This window comes from Camelina sativa, chromosome 2 (assembly GCF_030686135.1).
Source record: "Camelina sativa cultivar CO46 ecotype springtype chromosome 2, ASM3068613v1".
Lineage (NCBI taxonomy): Eukaryota > Viridiplantae > Streptophyta > Magnoliopsida > Brassicales > Brassicaceae > Camelina > Camelina sativa.
In genome coordinates this window covers 17,466,229-17,484,696 of record NC_141881.1, presented here as the reverse complement: position 1 = coordinate 17,484,696, position 18,468 = coordinate 17,466,229, and the positions used below count along the sequence as shown (strand labels likewise).

Here is an 18,468-nt window from a genome sequence, read left to right as displayed (position 1 = left end):
CAAAATTAATGTGGACATTAAATAATTTGGCTAATGAGAAATAATTAAGTTTTTTCTTTACCGTAAAGAGAAGAGACTACAAAAATAAAATTTGAAATAATGCTAACATTTTTTTTCCTTAGGGGAAGACAAAACGGTGTCTCGAACCGGAAAGCAAAATTGAACAGACAATAAAAAAAGTTTGCAACTTTGAAAATGGCTCCTCATCTTACTACAACCTTCCCCTCTCTCTCTTCTCTTCTTCTTTAGCCGTTGCTTTTTTTAAGCAAACCCGTTCCTCGATAGTGTCCGTCAATACCCATTTTTTTTCTATTTCAATCAAACCCAAGAAAACTGAGAAAAAGCTACGATTTCACCGCCGCCCGCCGCACGCCGTCGTCGTAATCCATATTCGGCGGCGGCGAGCGGTATAACAACAACCGGACTAACAGTGCTGGAATAAGTAAAGATAAGACGCCACTTTCTCTCTGTATAATACTTCCGACAACATTGATGTATGCGAACAGTGACTGAGAGTCTGAGACTGAGATAGAGACAAGACAGAGACAGGGAGAGAGATTGAGATTGGGGGGAAAAGGCAGACAGGTTGGAGCCAGGCAAAATACTATAAACTATTTTTCTATATTATCATATATTCCTATGAATTGATTTTGATAACAATCTTTTAAAACCAAACACAAGTTTAAAAGCTCTTATCTGGGTTTTGTGTTTTGTGTTTTTTTTCCCTGGTGACATTTTCGAATGGGGAAGAAGATTTAAGTGAAATATGAAATCATTTTTTGTCGTCTTTATGTTCAATTTTTGTCTCCCTCGTGAAGACTTACATGAGATTCATTATTCATATACAATTATGGCCTCCTCTGATTTTGTTTGTGTGCGCATCTCTATCTCTCATTCTATACACTGTTATCTCTGATTACGAATCATAAGTTTCTCAGAGATCTTATACGAGTATTGAGCTTTCAATCCATTTATTCCGAGTAACAAGCAAACCTGTTTTTGTTTTAGTAAGATCCAATTATTTATTCCAACTCTTCTATAAGCAGAGTACTACTGGGGAGTTTTTTTTTCTCAGAAGTGGCCTAACTTCTCCACAAGCTTATTCTCTATTTCCATCCTCTTAGTCATCAACAGACCGTAGGTGGAAGCCACGTTTGCGTCTCCTGCTTTTACCTTGAGCTTGCAGTTGAGAGATGTCTTCTCCAGTTTCCCTTCGTAGAGATTTGAGATTGGCACAAAGCTTCCTTTTTTGTTGCAGAGCCAGCCATGAGCAGCTCTCAGTGCAGCTCCTAGTGATGCTGAATCTGTTGCACACAAAAACAGACACTTTGTTTAATCCTCTGGAGATCATGATGCAACTTTTTATGTTACAAGTGTTACCAGGTCTTTGGACAGTATATACATCACATCCGAAGATTGCTGAGATCCAACTCAAGATGTTCTCATTAGCGGATGCACCTCCTGTCGCTATTATTCGGATCGGAGGGGAAGGCATACCAAATCTCTCAGTATGAGCCCGTTTTGAAAGAAACTGACCTTCGATCAATGCCCTTACCTGACAGGAAACAATACATTGAGATGAATCACAAACTTTGCAAGTAGGTGACTGCATAGAACAACAGTGTATGAGAGTGTGTTTGTGTGTGTGCACTTGCTTACCTCTGTGGGAGGGTCGAACTCATCGACCTCTCGTTCTTTCACACCATTAAGAGACTCACCAGAGAAGTTCTCAAGAATGTAACGATGGGAGCCAACTAAGCATTGATAAAAACAGTAGTCAAGGAAGCTTATAGCTTTTTGCCAAGAGCAATGGCATGGAAAGGAGAATAACTCAACAACATACCGGGGAGTGGTGGGAGAATTTCATTTTCAGTGTAGTAGAAGCCGAGTTTTCCATCTAATGGATCCAGTAGTGTATTTAGAAAACAAAGAACTTGAATATAATATAGACGGACACCTGAAGGATTATGAAATAGCAACTTACTGTTTAGTGGCTGTGTTTGCTGCAAATACTTGTTAAAAACATCCCAAGATCCCTCAGCACAACGGTCACGAATTTCTGAAACGGAGAGTCACATATTCTTAGTTGTCTCAGAGGATCAAACAAAGTATAAGAACAGATAAGAGTTGGAGTTTGCAGTAATGACTACCTTCCCGGGTGAGAGAAGCATTCTTGTAAACCAACATTACCATATAACTCTCAGGGTCCACAGGATTAGGGAACACATGGCCCTCAAGACTGGGTTGATGTTCTTTGCTAATCCCAAATACCTGTAAGAGTTTACAATGTTTGACATGTGAAATGGTAAGAATACTAGTCCGTTTATGAGATACCTAAATATCAAATTAGACAAAAATCAAGAGACATGCCGTGTCACTGGTCCCAAGACTGATCGCCAGATCTCCAGGAGTACTAAGAGTTAAACCTGCAGAACATTTCAGAACATTGTATAACCTCATCGGCACCTTGTATTTCATATACGAACACAAACAGAATTAAATCGCAAGATAAACTTCCATTTCGTCATAATTGTTGCAGTTGCTACTCAAAAGCAAAATATATAAAGTGTGACCCCAAGCTTCTGTTCTTAATATGTACCTGCCAAGCTATTAGGATTATCTCCTGACCACTGCACAACCACACAGTTCTTTGCAAAACCGAACCTGCAACAACACCAAAAGAGTCTCTGAATCAAACATGTAAAACTGCAAGAATCTTAAAGTTTTGTTTAAATGCATACAGAAACAACATCCGAGTATTATCATCTTTTTAGTAAGTCTACAAATCCGGTTAAGACATAAGAATCCTGATCACAACCAATACTAACCTCTCAACAAAATACTGAGAAATGGAACCAGCAGTAGCATAAGCTGGTGCTAACTTCCCAAGTTTTTCCTCCAAACCTGTAGCCGTAGCCTGCAAATTAGGAAACATCCATTATTTGGGGTCCTAACTATATATAGCCGCCTCAAAACTCCGATCACAACAAACCTCTAAAGCAGATTTAGACCAACATCGTTTCTTTACATCCATCAAATTCATCCCAGCTGCATCAGTTTCATCAATGGAAGCATAATCTCCAATCAACAAAGACGCCATAAAAGAGCTAACAAGCGAAATCCGCTCCGTGCTCTTATAAGTATCCCCCTGAGTCATAAAAATCTTCCGTATCTGCGGACCAGTGAACCGCTCATAAGCACGAGACCCCGTGATCTGAGACAGTTCCATAGCTCCACCCACAGCATTCTCAATCTCTTTACACTGCATTGTTGTACTACTATCCATCCATATAGGCGATTCCTTAACCGAAAAAACGTTTTCGAGCTGTTCTTTCAAAGATCTCTTTGAATCCAATGATCTCAATACCTCAGAACTACCTTTAGACCAATACACACTACCGTGTTGTTGCCCGCTACCGGAAACAGCAATGACCTTACCGAAATCGAAACTGGAATCAGAGGAGAGCTTCTGGAGGATGAGATCAAGTGCCTCCACCCACATGAGAGTTGGGGAGACGATTCTACCGTTGACGGTAGTGTCTCTGTAAACCCCGTCTTTGGTTTTATAATGGGGAAGATCAGAATCGAAATGAACGAGTTCGGTTTTGATTATGTTTAGGTCAGAGTCCAACACAGTTGCTTTCAAAGACCTTTCAATTCATTAAGGAATCCACGATTCAGATCGATCAAATTAATGAATTTCAAAATGATCAAATCGGAGAGAGATAACAACAACGTAGGAGGAATAGAAGGAAGGGGGGGACGTACTGGGTAGAGCTGTCGAAGCCGAGGAAGAAGGAATCGGGAGGAAGAGAGAGATCCGCCATTGTTGATTGATTTGATCCAAAGATTGTAGGGGAACGATTAAAACGATTGAAGACGAGAGAGATGTGTGGTTTTTTTTTTTTTTTTTTTTTTGTCTTCTTATAAGGTTTGATCAAAATTTTAAAACAGTCAGTTTTTGGATAAGAGCGGAGGTAGTCAAAGTACTAGGTTCCGAATATTTAGGGTATTATCCAATTAATTTAGTGACTCTGACTAAAACTGCGATCAGATTGGATAATAATTTTGTTTTCTAACCTTAAATTAGGGTATTATCCAATTAAGTTAACAAGAAAAAAAACTACTCACAGCCATGTAGGAAATAATTTCTTGTTGACAAAAAAAAATAAAAAATTCTAATGTAACGGTAAAAAAAAAAGTTTATTTACGGTAATTTATATATATATATCACACTAGATTTGATCCGTTCGATCGACAGATTATTTATTTTTCATAAAATTTAAATTCACGTTTTTTTTGTGTGAAAATGCATCCAAAGTTTTTTAAGTACAGTTATTTACATATATTTTGTTGAAAAAATATAACTATATACTATGTCATATTGAAAAAATAAATCAAAATTAAAATAAAAGGACAAAACAAATTATGTAGATCTTTTATTAAAGAAATTATGTCGGTTTGGGTTTATAAAACGGGATTAGGGTTTAAATTTATAATTTTAAAAATTATATATCGGTTTGGGTTTATAAAAGAATGGTTAGGATTTAGATTTTATAATTAAACAAAATTATATGTCAGTTTCGGTTTACAAAAGAGTGGTTAAGGTTTAGATTTTACAATTAAACAAATTTATATGTTGGTTTGGGTTTACAAAAGAGTGATTATGGTTTAGATTTTACAATTAAACAAAATTATATGTAGGTTTGAGTTTATAAAAGAGTGGCTAGGGTTTAGATTTTTTTTTTTTTTTGTGTGAATAAAATGTAAAATTTATTCGAAAAAATACTTTTTTACATCATAGTGCAGGATTTGAATATGTAATCTTTAAAATTGAAAAGTTTAAAAAAGTTTTGTAAAGTGAAAAAAAACTCTAGTGCTGTGAGGTTGGACTTCTTCATCTTGATGCGAGCCAGACCATCAGAAGACGGACCGTTGTCTTGTATGGAGAGCAAGTGATTCCTGACTTGGCGGTCTAGTTGTTTGATGAGCAAATTGGGTGGGATGGGTGATTCACCATGGCGTCTGCTGTTCTGCTCCTTCCACAGGGAGTGAACTGCAGCTTGAAAAGCATACCGTAGTAGAAACAGGATGTCCTTCCCTTGAGATGCGTCTGTTAGGAGTGGCAAGAGTAATTCCCATTCTGTAGAGAATTTGGTCTTTAAGCGTGTCGAGGTGAGTCATGTCCAGACTTCCTTGGAGTATGAGCAGGCGAAAAACAGATGGTGACGTGTTTCCTGCAGGTTACGGCAAAAGACACAAGAACCATCAATTTACGTGTTCCATTGCTGCATTCGATCGCTTGTCGTAAGATGATTTAAGATGGCTAACCAGACCAAGAAAGAGTACTTAGGTGTGGCGTGGGAAAACCAAACACCCGCATACCAACTTCTTTGTTGGTTAACAACTCGGATGTATTCCCAGGTGTCTTTTGTGCAGAAGGATGTTTTGTATTTATCTCATCTCCCTTTCCAAAGGACAATCTTCTCTGTTTCTACCAACCCCCTGTTGCGAAAATTATCAAGAACTTCCTCGATTTTGTTGAAGTGGTCAAACCTGTGTCTTCTCGGCATACTGAGCAAAGCTTCAGCGACAGTGGCATGTAAGCTTATACCCATGTCAATGCACCCACGCGGACCTACAACATCAATCAGGCAACCTAGCTGCAACCAATTATCGTGTCAGAAGGAAATGTTTTTGCCATTATGCACCTCATATTTTACAAACTCCGAAGCCAGCATGCGATATTTCAACAACTTTTTCCACATCCAAGAACCAGTAGTGGAATTAGGAGATATCGACCAAAAGGACCCCTTCCTGAGCAGGTACGCTCGAATCCAGTTGGTCCAAAGTGAGTCACCTGATATAAGTCGCCAAATGAGTTTTAGGCAACTGACTTGATTAACATCGTGCAGAGAACGCAAGCCCAGTCCTCCTTCTTCCTTTGGGAGACAAACATCTGTCTAGGCTACCTTAGCCTTTTTTGCATTTAGTGAGTGGCCAGACCATAAAAATGCAGAGCACAAGCTATCAGTCTCTGCAATGCACGCTTTAGGTAAACAGTAAGCTGACATCCAAAAGTTCGTAAGGCTGTAGAGAACCAAAGTGATGAGTTGCAGACGCCCCGCAAAGGAGAGATGTCTGGCAGTCAAACTTCCAATCCGCTCTCGAATTCGTTCTACTAAAGGCGTGTAATCTGAGGTGGTCATGCGTTTAGTCAAGAGAGGCAAACCGAGATATCGGACAGGCAAAGTGCCAGTGGCAAAAGGGAAGGAACTTAGAATTGCTTCCCTATCACTATGTGTGACTCCTGCCATATAGAGAGTCGACTTCTCGAGGCTAATGTTGAGACCCGAGAATGCAGGAAACTGATCAAAGATTTGTAAAATACCCTCAACAGAACTCTTGGCTCCATCAGTAAAAACCAAGAGGTCATCAGCAAAGCACATGTGTGTGAGTTTGACGTTGTGGCAATGTGGGTGATATCCAATGCATCTTTCCGAAGCTGCTCTGTCAAGCATTGCAGACAAGACTTGCATACAGATTACAAAGAGGTAGGGAGATAAAGAACACCCTTGGCAAAATCCACGTTCACTACGAAATAAACCTGCTAGCTCACCATTTACCTACACCGAAAATGATGCTGTAGTGATGCATAGTTTAATCCACCGTATCAAACGTGGTGGAAATTGTAGAGTCGATAGGATGGATAGGAGGAATGGCCATTGGAATGAATCAAAAGCCTTAGAAATATCATCTTTATTGCATTTCAAGGAGACACAATATCTTTGTGGTAGTCTTTCACGATTTCAAAGGCAAGTAGAACATTCTCCATGAGTAAACGACCCTTAACAAAGGCATATTGGTTGGGAGCAATGAAAGCAGGTAGCAACTTTTTTAATCGACTAGCAAGAAGTTTTGAGATCACCTTGTAGATAACATTGCAGCACGAGATTGGTCGATAATCTCTCATATCAGTAGCCTCCTTTTTCTTTGGGATTAATGCTAAAATAGTAGCATTGACCCCTTTAGGCAAGAAGCCATACTGGAAAAAAGATTGAATGGAATTGGTAAAATCCTTCTGCACAATAGACCATGTCGACTTGAGAAATTCAGCGGTGTAGCCGTCAGGCCCGGGGCTCTTATCAACAGGCATAGAGAAGATGGTATCTCTGATTTCAGTTTTTGTAACTTCTGCTTCTAACTGTACCCGAGTTTGTTCAGAACAACGGTAACTTAATAAGGAAGACAACTCTGCTTCCGGAATTCCTTGATAGTGAGGCAGTTTACGGTCTAAAAAGCCTTAAAAAACCTCTCTGCTTCAACTTTGATCTCCTCTTGTGTATCAACAATGGAGCCATCTGCACATTTGATCTCTCGTATCGCATTTCGTAGTTAGCGAGTCTTGGCAGCATTGTGGAAAACCTTGTTGTTTCCATCTCCCACCTTTAGCCAGTGTAACTTTGACCTCTATTTGAGGAATTTTTCTTCTAACCCTGAAACAAGTAACCAACGGTTGTATGCTACTGATTCCTGCTTCATAGCTAGCTCAGTGGGGTTTTGAAATGTCGCCAATTGAGCTTGGCATAAGTGCATGTAAGCTTCCTTTGCCTTTTTTAATTAAATCTCCAAGAGAATCCTTACTAAACTGCTTGAGGTGTGGCTTCAGTGCCTTCAACTTCTTTGAGAATCGAAAAATCGCAGAAGTGGAATGATATAACCGGCTCAGTATTTTCCCAAAAATCCTTGACTAAAGGCAAAAACCTTTTATCATGGATAACATCATTTGTGAATTTGAATGGTTTACGCGGTTGAATGGCATCAGCACCAATTTTTATTCGACACCGTAGATGATCAGAGCATCCGCCAGCCTCAAAAACACTATAGGATTGTTGGTATTCAGTAGACCACGAATCATTGACTAAGACTCTGTCAAGCTTCTTGCAAATTAGGCCATTGTCTCTCTTATTACACCAAGTGTATAATGGACCATGAAATGGCATGTCCGCAAAAGAACAATACAGCACCATCTCCTGGAAATCTCTCATTCCTGGTATCACCACAATTTGCGCATCATGAAGAGAGTGTTCTTTCATTTTTTGCACCTCATTAAAATCACCAACCACCATCCATGGTTTATTTCGAAACATGGGTGAGTCTTGGTGAGCTTTCAAATCCTCCCACAAGAGCTTTCGCTCCTCTACAACATTAGCCGCATACACAAAAGAAATAAAGAATTCTTGTGCTGCACCTTCCATTAAAACAGAACATGTGATCACTTGACCACTCGTAAAGCATAGTGTTAAACGAACATTGGGATCCCAAACAACCCAAATTCGTCCCCGCCGGTTAGAAGTATAGTTGGAAAGAGAGGACCAACCCGGCAATACTGATCCTACGATAGACTCAACCCTTTTCTCCTTTACTCTGGTTTCCAAAAGAGCACCAAACTGAAAACTTCCCTTCTTGACCCAGTCCCTTAAAATGGAATGTTTAGACATTTTGATAAACCCGCGGACATTCCAAAAGAAACTCGACATAGATTAATGATGAGGGGTCCTCTGACCCTGGTCCTTGGGAGGTTGAGTGTAGTTAGTTGAAATAAATTTATGAGAGTCCTTTGAGGCATGGGGAATAGACTGACGTGGTGGAACATTCGCCTTAGATCCCCGAGTTTTCGTTTGAGCAAGGCTGTCAGCAGCCATCGAAATCTGTATTTCCACAGGCGGAGCGTCATCAGGATGAGCAGAAGATGTCTCAGTTAACTGAGTAACTTCCTCCTCCTCATTATTAGCACTGTCCTCTTCTTTGTCATCCTCATCATCTTCACCCTTCCCACTAATAACATAGTAAGAGTTCGATAGAATAGATGCTACTTCCATTGCAATAGCAGGTGTATGGTTTTTTTGAACTTGGGCATGGCTTTGAACCCGACTTCTGTGGAGTAATCCATCCATCATGATAACCCTCCGCAACAACACCTGTGGAAGCTACACCCATATCTTTTTCCATAACAGCAGCGCTGTATTGTGGGTCAGCGAGAGAATTCTCACCCTGCTCAATATCCTCAGCAACTATAGTAGCAGAGTTATCCGGCTTAGCACTTGGGGTACTCGGCCGACCCACAAGACAAGCGTATTGCAGATGTCCCCATTTGTGACAACCACCACATTTAGGAGGTAACCAAGGGTAGGAGTACCTTATCACCATGTCTAACTCACCCTCTTCCTCTCCGGCCAAGTGATACTCACTTGGTAAATCTTTCGTTAAGTCCGTTTCTACCATAATCTGAGCTTCTTCAAAGCTAGTGCAGGCCTCGGTTTTGGGATGTAATTTTAAAGGTTGACCCACTGTATGGACAGAAACTCAAGTCCCTTGTTAGTATACAGGGTGGGAGGTACATTTTTCAAAACAACCCACAAAGGTATGGATTTGAGAGCTGGTTGCGCCTCTTCTGTAAAAGGCGACCATTTAGAGAGTATCATAGGGATGCCCATAATATTCCACATACCTCTGTTCAGAACTCTGTGCCGGGTTCCTTCAGAGTGGATTCGAAATTTCACCGTTGTTTCATTAACCACAATGACATCAATAAGAGACGAGTGGTCACCCAACCGCCAGATCTTATTCATAATCATGTGAATTTTCCCCACATGGGGCGCTTTTTCACTTAGAAACTTCCCAACCAAGAAATCTTCCCAAAGAGGTTTCGCATTCTGAAACACCGCCTTTGGAACTACCACTTTTTGCTTCCCATCCACCTCCAATACAACAAAAGGCTGTTTAGTGAAGATGGGCTTCTTCACCGCGTTCAACCACCGCTTTTGATCCCCCGATACAACCGGCTGCGATGCTGAAACCCCAGAATTCACTTCCTTAGAAACCTTGTTTACCACTTCCAGCGAGCTAGTACGACTGCTACTTTGCACCGGTGATACACCCGTATCCCCGGCCAGTGAAGAACCGCCATCCTGAGGCAGCAGATCCGCCGTCAGCATTAGACTTGGTGACCAAGTAAAGAAACCCTAATCACCTTAGAAATCGCCCTCCACGTCAGCAAAGAGAAGTTATATTACAAAACGAAATAAAATAGGGTTTAGATTTTACAATCAAACAAAATTATATGTAGGTTTGAGTTTATAAAAAATAGTTAGGGTTTAGATGTAATAATTAAAAACTGTAATATAATATTAGAATTAACAATTTTAGAATTGATTAATCTACAGAATTTGTTTCCTTAATTAAGATTTGTTTCCTTAATTTAAAGGGGTGTCTAGAATTTGTATAATAAGATTAAGATATAAAAGCACTTCTTTTATTAGCTTTGAAGACTCTCAAAACAAAGCCTCTCAATTCTCTCTCTCAAATTCTTAAAGGGGGGTATTCAACTTGTTTATTTTAGGATTTGATAGGATCTTAAAATTTTAGAATTTTGAATGATTTTAGAAGATTTGATTGTGTTTTAGAGTTATTCTATATTAAAAAAAAAAAAAGTGATTTTATGAGATTCATTTTGATTCTATGAGATTTATTAGTAAACGTTTAATGATTTTAAGATATTTTATAACACCAAAAAAAGAAAACTCTATACGATAATATAACTAATCGCTTATTTGTGTTTGTGAAGGTGCAGGAAAGACGTAAATTTTGTCCCCACCACCATAGTACCTAATCTGGTCAAGCTGATCCACCTACTAAATATTTGATTGTTAAGACTTGAATTCTTGATAATTAACTTCAACAAAGAAAAAAAAGCTTAAGTGAGATAGAAGTACAGAAGGAGAAGCTAAAGGAAGAAGATGAGCAAAAGGAAGAAGAGGGTCAACGACACATGAGGAACCGATACTAGCTGCCACTTGTAGAGGTGTGTCTCCATTGTTGTTCTCTTTTAGGAGGAGTGATGGGCAAAGATCAAGTAAGGCAGCGGTGAAATCCAGCCTCTGATGCTTAGCTGCAACATGAAAAACGTTGTTGTTTTGTGGCGTTACCTTCTCGAAATCTGATTGGTGAAATGTGGTAAGATCAAGGAGATTAGTGTCTGTAACGCTCCCAAACCGTCCTATGACCACGAAGGCCATCGGTCAGCCACGGGACGCCACTTGCGGAATTGCACCGAGATGATCTGGTCGAGGGACGGATGCTGCAGACTTCCCGACCGGTTCTCCCTGGCACAACTCCACCCGCAACCGAGGTTACTTAGGCTTTGCAACCCTCGCGGCCTGGTGCGTTGTGTTAGCCCAGACAAGGCCGAGTATCATTTGCAACTTGCCATGCTTTCCCTGAAAACCGTATATATCACTTTAATAAAATATTTCATCGAAAATAATTTATCAAAGCAATATATAAGATAGTTGGGTAAATTTTTACATAACCGTTTATAAAATATAGGGTTTTACAAAGAACACAAGAAAACCCTATCCGGTACCCTAACGTTTGCTCCAGCTCTAGACTCACTTAGGCTTCCCTGCAAGACCACAACAAGTAAAAACATGAGTAATCTAAGATTACTCAGTGAGTCTGGGTACCCCTTTTTTTTCTTAAACAGGTTTCTACCTTCCCCAACCGACTACCCCGGTAAGCAAGAAAACAAGCAAGTAAAACAAACTTAGCAAGTTATCAAAGCAACGCAACAAAAGCTTTAGCGGAAGCATTCAAACAACAACCACGCAAGAGAGGTTAGATCACTACGACTTAACTCGAATGATCTTAAACTTGCTACTATCTGAGAAAGACGACCTAAGGGAACAAGGAACTACTTGGACACCTTAGACTCTTACCTCCTTCATGACTTGCTAAGACATCTAGAATAAGACAAGGACACTTGAAATATCCTAGACTCTTAGACAACACACAACATGCAAAGACGACTACACATAAACAAGGAGCACTTGAATATTCTAGACTCTTTACACCTAGGGCCCTTCGATAATCTGTTCCGTTCCAACACTTCCCATGCTGAGACCACAAAGGTCACCAACATGCACCCACAAATAAGCTACATTGTCATGTAGCGGTCACGCTAGTAGCTAGCTAGCCGTGACAGTGTCCCCGCGTGAGTGGTCGTCGGGAACTCACGCGTGACAACCGTTTTTGGAACAGAAGAATCGACTCACTATTCTAGCTAAGACTCAAGAAACATATTCAAGAGACTTCGCTAACACATTTTCCACCACTCAAGCAAGAAAATCGAGCAACAACAGGCAAGAAACTTCAAGCAAGAGTACATGCAGCAAATCAACAAGTAACGAGAATAGAAATTCAAGGAACTTATGATTAAACTTCATGCATGCAACTTATATCCTCAACTTAAGCAATTCATGCAACAAGTTTATTTATGCATGCAACCAATTTGATTTACCCTTTTAAATCCTTAAGTCCAATTTACGCATGTAGGTCCATTCGCTTTAACCACTTAAATCTCTTAAGTCCAAATTATGCATGTAAGCCAACCGCTTTAACCGTTTAGGTCTCTTAAGTCCAAATTATGCATGCAAGCCAACCGCTTTAACCGATATTATGCCTTAGAATGCACCATGCTTTACTCGTTAAGTCATGCATGTACCCAATTTTAAGCAAGACCTATTACTTTCAAATTCCTCTAGGTTCGATCACGCATGCAACCAGCTTTAACCGCAACATCATGCAGCGACTCTACATGCTTACCACAGACTCACCTCTTGCGCAACCGTCGATGATACTCGGACTTCACCGCACCACTTGATCGGACAAACCGCTACTCCTTCGCGTCAAACAGCTTTTCGCTTCGTCCGCCTCGATCTGCAACCAAATTCTTCCCTCGGCTTCACTCTACCGCAAACCGTGTTTCAGTCTCGATCTTCCTCGATCACCAGATACGTCTCGCTCTCGGTCTTTCTTTGTCACAATACCGGACTTTTTCTCGATCACAAACTCCGTCTTTTTCGATGAGATTCTCGACACTATCACCATATTTTCTTGGTGATTTCTTCGACACGAACTCCGGTTCTTCGTCGATGATTTCTCGACAAAGTCTCCTTTTCTTCGACCGCTTTGACAAAACACCGTCTTTTATTATCTCCCTCTCGACGCAAGCGTCTCTCCTTCGACCTCTCTCGATCGCTCTTGATCTTTCCCTCGACAAACTCTCTTGATTTCTTTCTCGACAATCTCTCTGGTTTCTCTCTTGACTTTGAGAGTAAACAAAGCTTAGGCGTTTAAGTGTTTGAGAGCAAAATGAGAGAACCAACACCAAAATGAGGTCGATTGCTCTCTATTTATAGACGAGATTTCTCCTCTTCTTCCCTTAGTGCTCTTCGACAAGTGGCTAGCTCATGCCTTACATGTTTTGTGTGATTAACACCCCCCAATCGTTAATCGCCATTTATTCCACTAACTCCACTCTATTAGTGCATGAAAACCCTCCTATTAGTGCATGTCTCTTAATTGTGCTTAACATTAGCTCTTGCCCACTAGAATTCCGCCATCTTCCTTAATCTCCTTGATTAACCTAATCCTCCACTATCTCTCTTAATCTCCTTGAATTTTTAATTTCCTCCACTAACTTCACCTTGATTAAATTTATCCTCCACTTTCCTTAATTCTTATTGGTCGAAGTTTTAGGGAAATAATAACTTTCCCAAAAATATTCGATGCTTCGTCCGATGTACTCGATAGCTCTCGGCATTTCCCGGTCTCGCTCGGACGCTTCCCTTGGTTACTATCGGTCTCGCTCGGCAGCACGTCTCGGATACCTCGACTATGCGTCTCGGATGCCTCGACAATTTTTCCCGGGTACTCGGCAACTTCCTCGAGCTCTCGACAATTTTTTCGGGTACTCGGAAACTTTCTCGAGCTCTCGATAATTTTCTCGGGTACTCGGCAACTTCCTCTAGCTCTCGACAATTTTCTCGGGTACTCGGCAACTTTCTCGAGCTCTTGACAATTTTCTCGGGTACTCGGCAACTTCCTCGAGCTATCGTCAATTTTCTCGGGTCCTCGATAGATTTCCTCGGCGAATTTTCCCGGCACTTGACCGACTCTTCCAACTCCCGATCGGTCTTAGGGTCTCGATCATGCATCCGGTCATTCTGGTCTTGGCTCGGCCATTCTCCGACATATGAATTTATCCTTGGACTTCCTTTGGTCGTTCTCCTTTATTTTTCTTCTTCTTTTATTTTAAGTCTTTTCCGGACCATTTCCTTGATGTTTTATTTTGAGATTTCTACTCTTGGTGAGGGTCATTACAGTGTCCCCTTTAGCCGCAGCTTGACAGCTTCAAGCAATCTCCAGTCCATGCTTCTGCAACCAAACACAGTAATGTGAAGAAGTCTCAAGAATGAATCTAAATCAAGTAAAGTTACCAAAATATACATGTGAAGAAGAATTCTTGGAGAGGAAGAACAAAAGAGAAGTTAGATTGAGGCTTTCTACCACATAACATTTCGAGAGAAGTCGGATTTTTTAAGTCCCATTGTTTGAAGCTTGTCCTTTTTCAGATTGCTTTAATAGTTGACCTCTCGTAAACCATGATCCACCGGCAAATTGCAGTACAAAAACAATTGCAGTACATAAACCATGTTCTCACGTGATCTCCTTTCTCAAAATCAGTTAGGCCTTCCCCTATGCTCTCCACTATACTGCAGAAACATCCATGGACACAATACCAATATTCAAACCAGTTGTCTATTTCGTAACTCAATTCACAAATAACTACACCATAGAAGACACTTGACCAATGAGCAAAGAAACAAAGTTTTTCATTCACCTAACTCCGAACTCACCAGCCACCATTGAGCATCCAACGACAAGAGAGAGGATTTGGAGGATTGTACAGAGGATTGCGTAAACGTATTGGCCATTAGATTCGATCGATTGCAGGAGGAGAAGTTACGGGTTTGAGAGAGAGAAAGAGACGATGATAGGTTCGCCAGGGAAGAGTTATTGGTTGGGTTGTGTTTATTTTTTTTTAAGAAATCTTCTGAAATTCCACCTCATAACATATGATTTTGGTACTCATATTTTTCAACTAAAATACAAACAAAAGTCTTGTAAAATCATTCAAAGTAGCAATTTTTTAAAAAGTTGTGATATTTTGAATAACATTAGGTTTTAAATAAGTTTTATAAATCATTGATTGAATAACAAGAGATTGTAAATTATTTTAAATGATTTTACATAGATTCCAAATTGAATAACATAGAATTTTAGAAGATTATTAGAAATCATTAATTGAATAACAAAGGATTTTTAAAGTACTTTAGAATCCTTTCAAATGTCAACTTCAATACCCCCCTCGTACATTATTCTCTTTTCATAACACCTCTATTTATATAACACCAAAATCAATTCCTAAGACCATCTCCAATGGTTTTCCCTATTTTTACCTCTAAAATAGAGGAACTCTATAATAGATGTGACTTTTGCTCCAATAGATATTTCTATTTTTTCTCTAAAAAAGAATATTCTGTAGAGATTCTTTTTTTTATTTTACTATTAATATCTTTTACTTATAAAAGTTGCAAACTAACCTATTTATTTTAGTATTTGTGAAACTTTCATAAAATTATGATATTATTTAATTTTTTAACATTCATAAATATGATTTAAATACAAAACCTCCACTTCATTAAATTATTATCAAACTATTTAAATATAGATTTTATTTATTTTGATCATAAATATAAAAGTGTTAAAAGTTTAAGGACCACTTTATAAATAAAAAAGTTCAACTCTATTATAGAGGAAAAAATAGAGTTCCTCTATATATAGAGGAAAAAATAGAAATCTCTATTATAGAAGTAGAAATAGAAATGGGTTGGAGTAGATGTTAAATTGTCAATCACAATTTTTTTTCAAATATTCACCATTATCAATAATATTGCCAAGTTTAAAGAGAAAACAATCCAGAAATTATCCCCTAAAATATGATTATCTTTGCTCATAGTGAAGCAAATCACGTTAAATGTATATTTTGCATATCGTTGCACAAGAGAAGTTTCCAGAGAAACATAAAACTATTTGGGACATGAGAAGCCCGTAGTGATGATTTTATGGAGTTCTCATGATACACAAGTAATTACATGTGGTGAAATGAATATATCAAGTTCTGGATTGTGGATTCAAGTGATGGATCGTATGGCCTTGGTTTTGTTTTTAATTAACTCTGGAGTTTATTTTTGTTTTATTCAAAAGTTGACGTGTCGTACTCACAGAGCTCCAGACAATATTTTCTTTATTTGTCATTAGTTTTTAATTATATTTTACATCAGTTTTCCAAAAATAAAATTAATACCCAAAATTAAATTCTTTTTTTTACTTAATTATATCCTTTAATTACATTTTCATAAAATCTTTAAAATAAATTTTTAACTTAACTTTCGTTGACTAAACCATTTGAGGCACGAGGTTAAATCCCTATATAAGTAAAAGAGAAGTACAAAAATGCTTCCGGGTCGGATCAATTTCACAAAAATAACCCGAAATTAAGGGAGTTGGATTCAGGTAAAAATGATCCGTAGTGTTATAAATGGATTATCGGGTTTTCTAAAAAATAAATCATAAAATCAATCATAAATGTAAACATTAATAAATTCTCACAGAAATAAAATCATAATAGTTAAGATAATATATATTTTCCTACAATTTAGGAAACTAACAAATATACATAATTAATGTTTATTTTAAATTTAGATATTAAATTGGACTATCAATCAGTAAGATCTCAATCTCTTATATATGTAAACTAATTTTATTTTCATTATATATTAGTATATACTTCCGAAATTAGATTCCAATTTAATATAATTCATAAATAATGATAATATAATTAAATAATTATAAAAATCTGAAAAATAAAATTTAAATTATATAACTATACAAAAACGAAAATACTAATGAGAATTAATGAGATGTTTATAATTACATAAATATTGTCTATCAGTTTTGTTATCATTCTTAATATGTATAATAAAAATACTAATGATAATTTAAAAAAAGATATGGAAAGATGTTATGAGATTTTCACATATCTCAATCAATTTTGAGTTGCCTAAACACCGGAAAACGTTTGTAACATTAGCATAATTTATGCAAAATTATTGTTCGATCTGGAAACAACCAATAAATACAGTTTAACAACCATATATGATTAATTTCAAAGATTTTCACATATCTCTACCAATTTGAACAATAATTTTTTTGATGTTTTTATTTATTTATGATTTTATTTACTATATTCATGTACTTTTATCCAATATGATATATGTTAATGTTTTTAATTTTAATTTTACTGGAACATCAAAATCATTGTGAATCTATCAAACTCATATGTTCTTATGTGATACGGGTATGTACAAAATTTCATTTAATATTTTTCTAATTATGATGTTGATTACGACTATCAAACTCAATTATGAATTTAATTAATATTTTTATTTATATTCAAGACATATGAAGCATTACAAAAATTATCAAATTACTATATTGTTGTTATGTGAATCTGGTATATACATAATTTAACTTAATCTATGAACTATTTTATATTTTTGTAAATAATTTGACTTAATATATGAACTATATTAATACTTTTATTTTTTACCCATTTCCAAGAGAATCTAAAGAAGAAACCTGTAAAGATCTTTCCTAAGCAAAACTCATTAACATAAAAAAAATAAAACCAAAGTTAGAAAATTCTAAAAACACAAAATAATAGATAATTATGATGTAATGAAAATAGTGGGATTAATTAGTAGTTCAAGATTTTATTTATTTAATTTGTTTTCAGTTCAAGAAATATGATTTTGATATTTTTAAAAAGAGTCAATGATAAATTTTTGGCTTTAATGTTTTGCTAAATTTCAAATTAGATAAATTTGAGTAAATGATAAATTGTTTTGCTAAATTTGAGTAAATTATAAATTAGACTAACATTTTTGGGTAAATGATAAATTGTTCTTATGGTTCATCACATTAGCGGAATATTTTATGTAGATTCCTATTTTCTACTACTAAAATGATCAAAATGAATTATCTATTTTTGTGTTGTTAGTACTTTTCTAAACTTTTTAATATTTATTTTATCAAAACTCATTTTATTACCATTTACTCTTTTTTTTTCCCTACAATTCTTTTACCAAACTCATTACACAAATATATGATTTAATGTAATTGACTGTAAAAAACTAAAAATAAAAATATAGGATATTTCAATCTATTAATATCATATATATATACTAATAAACAATCCCCCGCGCTGTAGCGCGGGTCCGATTCTAGTTTTCAGTTAAACGGCAATGACGGAGTTAACTTCCGTCAGAATCTACGACATCGTTTTAATTAGAAGATTAAAACAAAAGTAACATTGGGTCTAGTGGGAATCGACCAGCCTACCTTTGAAGGCTCATTACCCACTCTCTACCATTGAGCCACAATAATATTTTGATAACAACAAACAAACATCTATATATACATATAAATAAACAATCGATTAAA

The 18,468-nt window shown here is 37.3% G+C and overlaps 1 protein-coding gene and 1 pseudogene across 2 annotated transcripts; both read right to left on the bottom strand.

The window, feature by feature from the left end:
* Positions 1–954: 954 nt before the first annotated feature.
* LOC104724092 (xylulose kinase 2) lies at positions 955–4,046 on the bottom strand. 2 transcript variants are annotated; one of them, XM_010442542.3, is made up of 11 exons: positions 3,769–4,046; positions 2,993–3,650; positions 2,829–2,917; positions 2,600–2,664; positions 2,371–2,426; positions 2,151–2,271; positions 1,985–2,059; positions 1,844–1,897; positions 1,660–1,754; positions 1,381–1,555; positions 955–1,304 (listed from the first exon to the last, which is right to left on the bottom strand). In XM_010442542.3, the coding sequence occupies exons 1-11, from the start codon at positions 3,825–3,827 to the stop codon at positions 1,072–1,074; spliced, it is 1,680 nt and encodes a 559-aa protein (XP_010440844.2). In that variant the 5' UTR covers positions 3,828–4,046; the 3' UTR covers positions 955–1,071. The 2 variants fall into 2 exon arrangements, with proteins under 2 accessions (XP_010440844.2, XP_087340879.1); XM_087484753.1 differs by having other exon boundaries at positions 1,403–1,555; positions 3,769–3,977.
* Positions 4,047–5,013: 967 nt separating this feature from the next.
* Positions 5,014–8,501, bottom strand: LOC147948786 (uncharacterized; annotated as a pseudogene).
* Between the last annotated feature and the right edge of the window lie 9,967 nt (positions 8,502–18,468).

Coding starts and splice junctions, on each gene's coding strand:
- LOC104724092 (XM_010442542.3), bottom strand. CDS start 3,827: ATGGCGGATCTCTCTCTTCCTCCCGATTCCTTCTTCCTCGGCTTCGAC. Junction 2,272..2,370: donor GTCTTGGGACCAGTGACACG/GCATGTCTCTTG, acceptor AAACTCTTACAG/GTATTTGGGATTAGCAAAGA. Junction 1,755..1,843: donor AATTCTCCCACCACTCCCCG/GTATGTTGTTGA, acceptor ATCAATGCTTAG/TTGGCTCCCATCGTTACATT.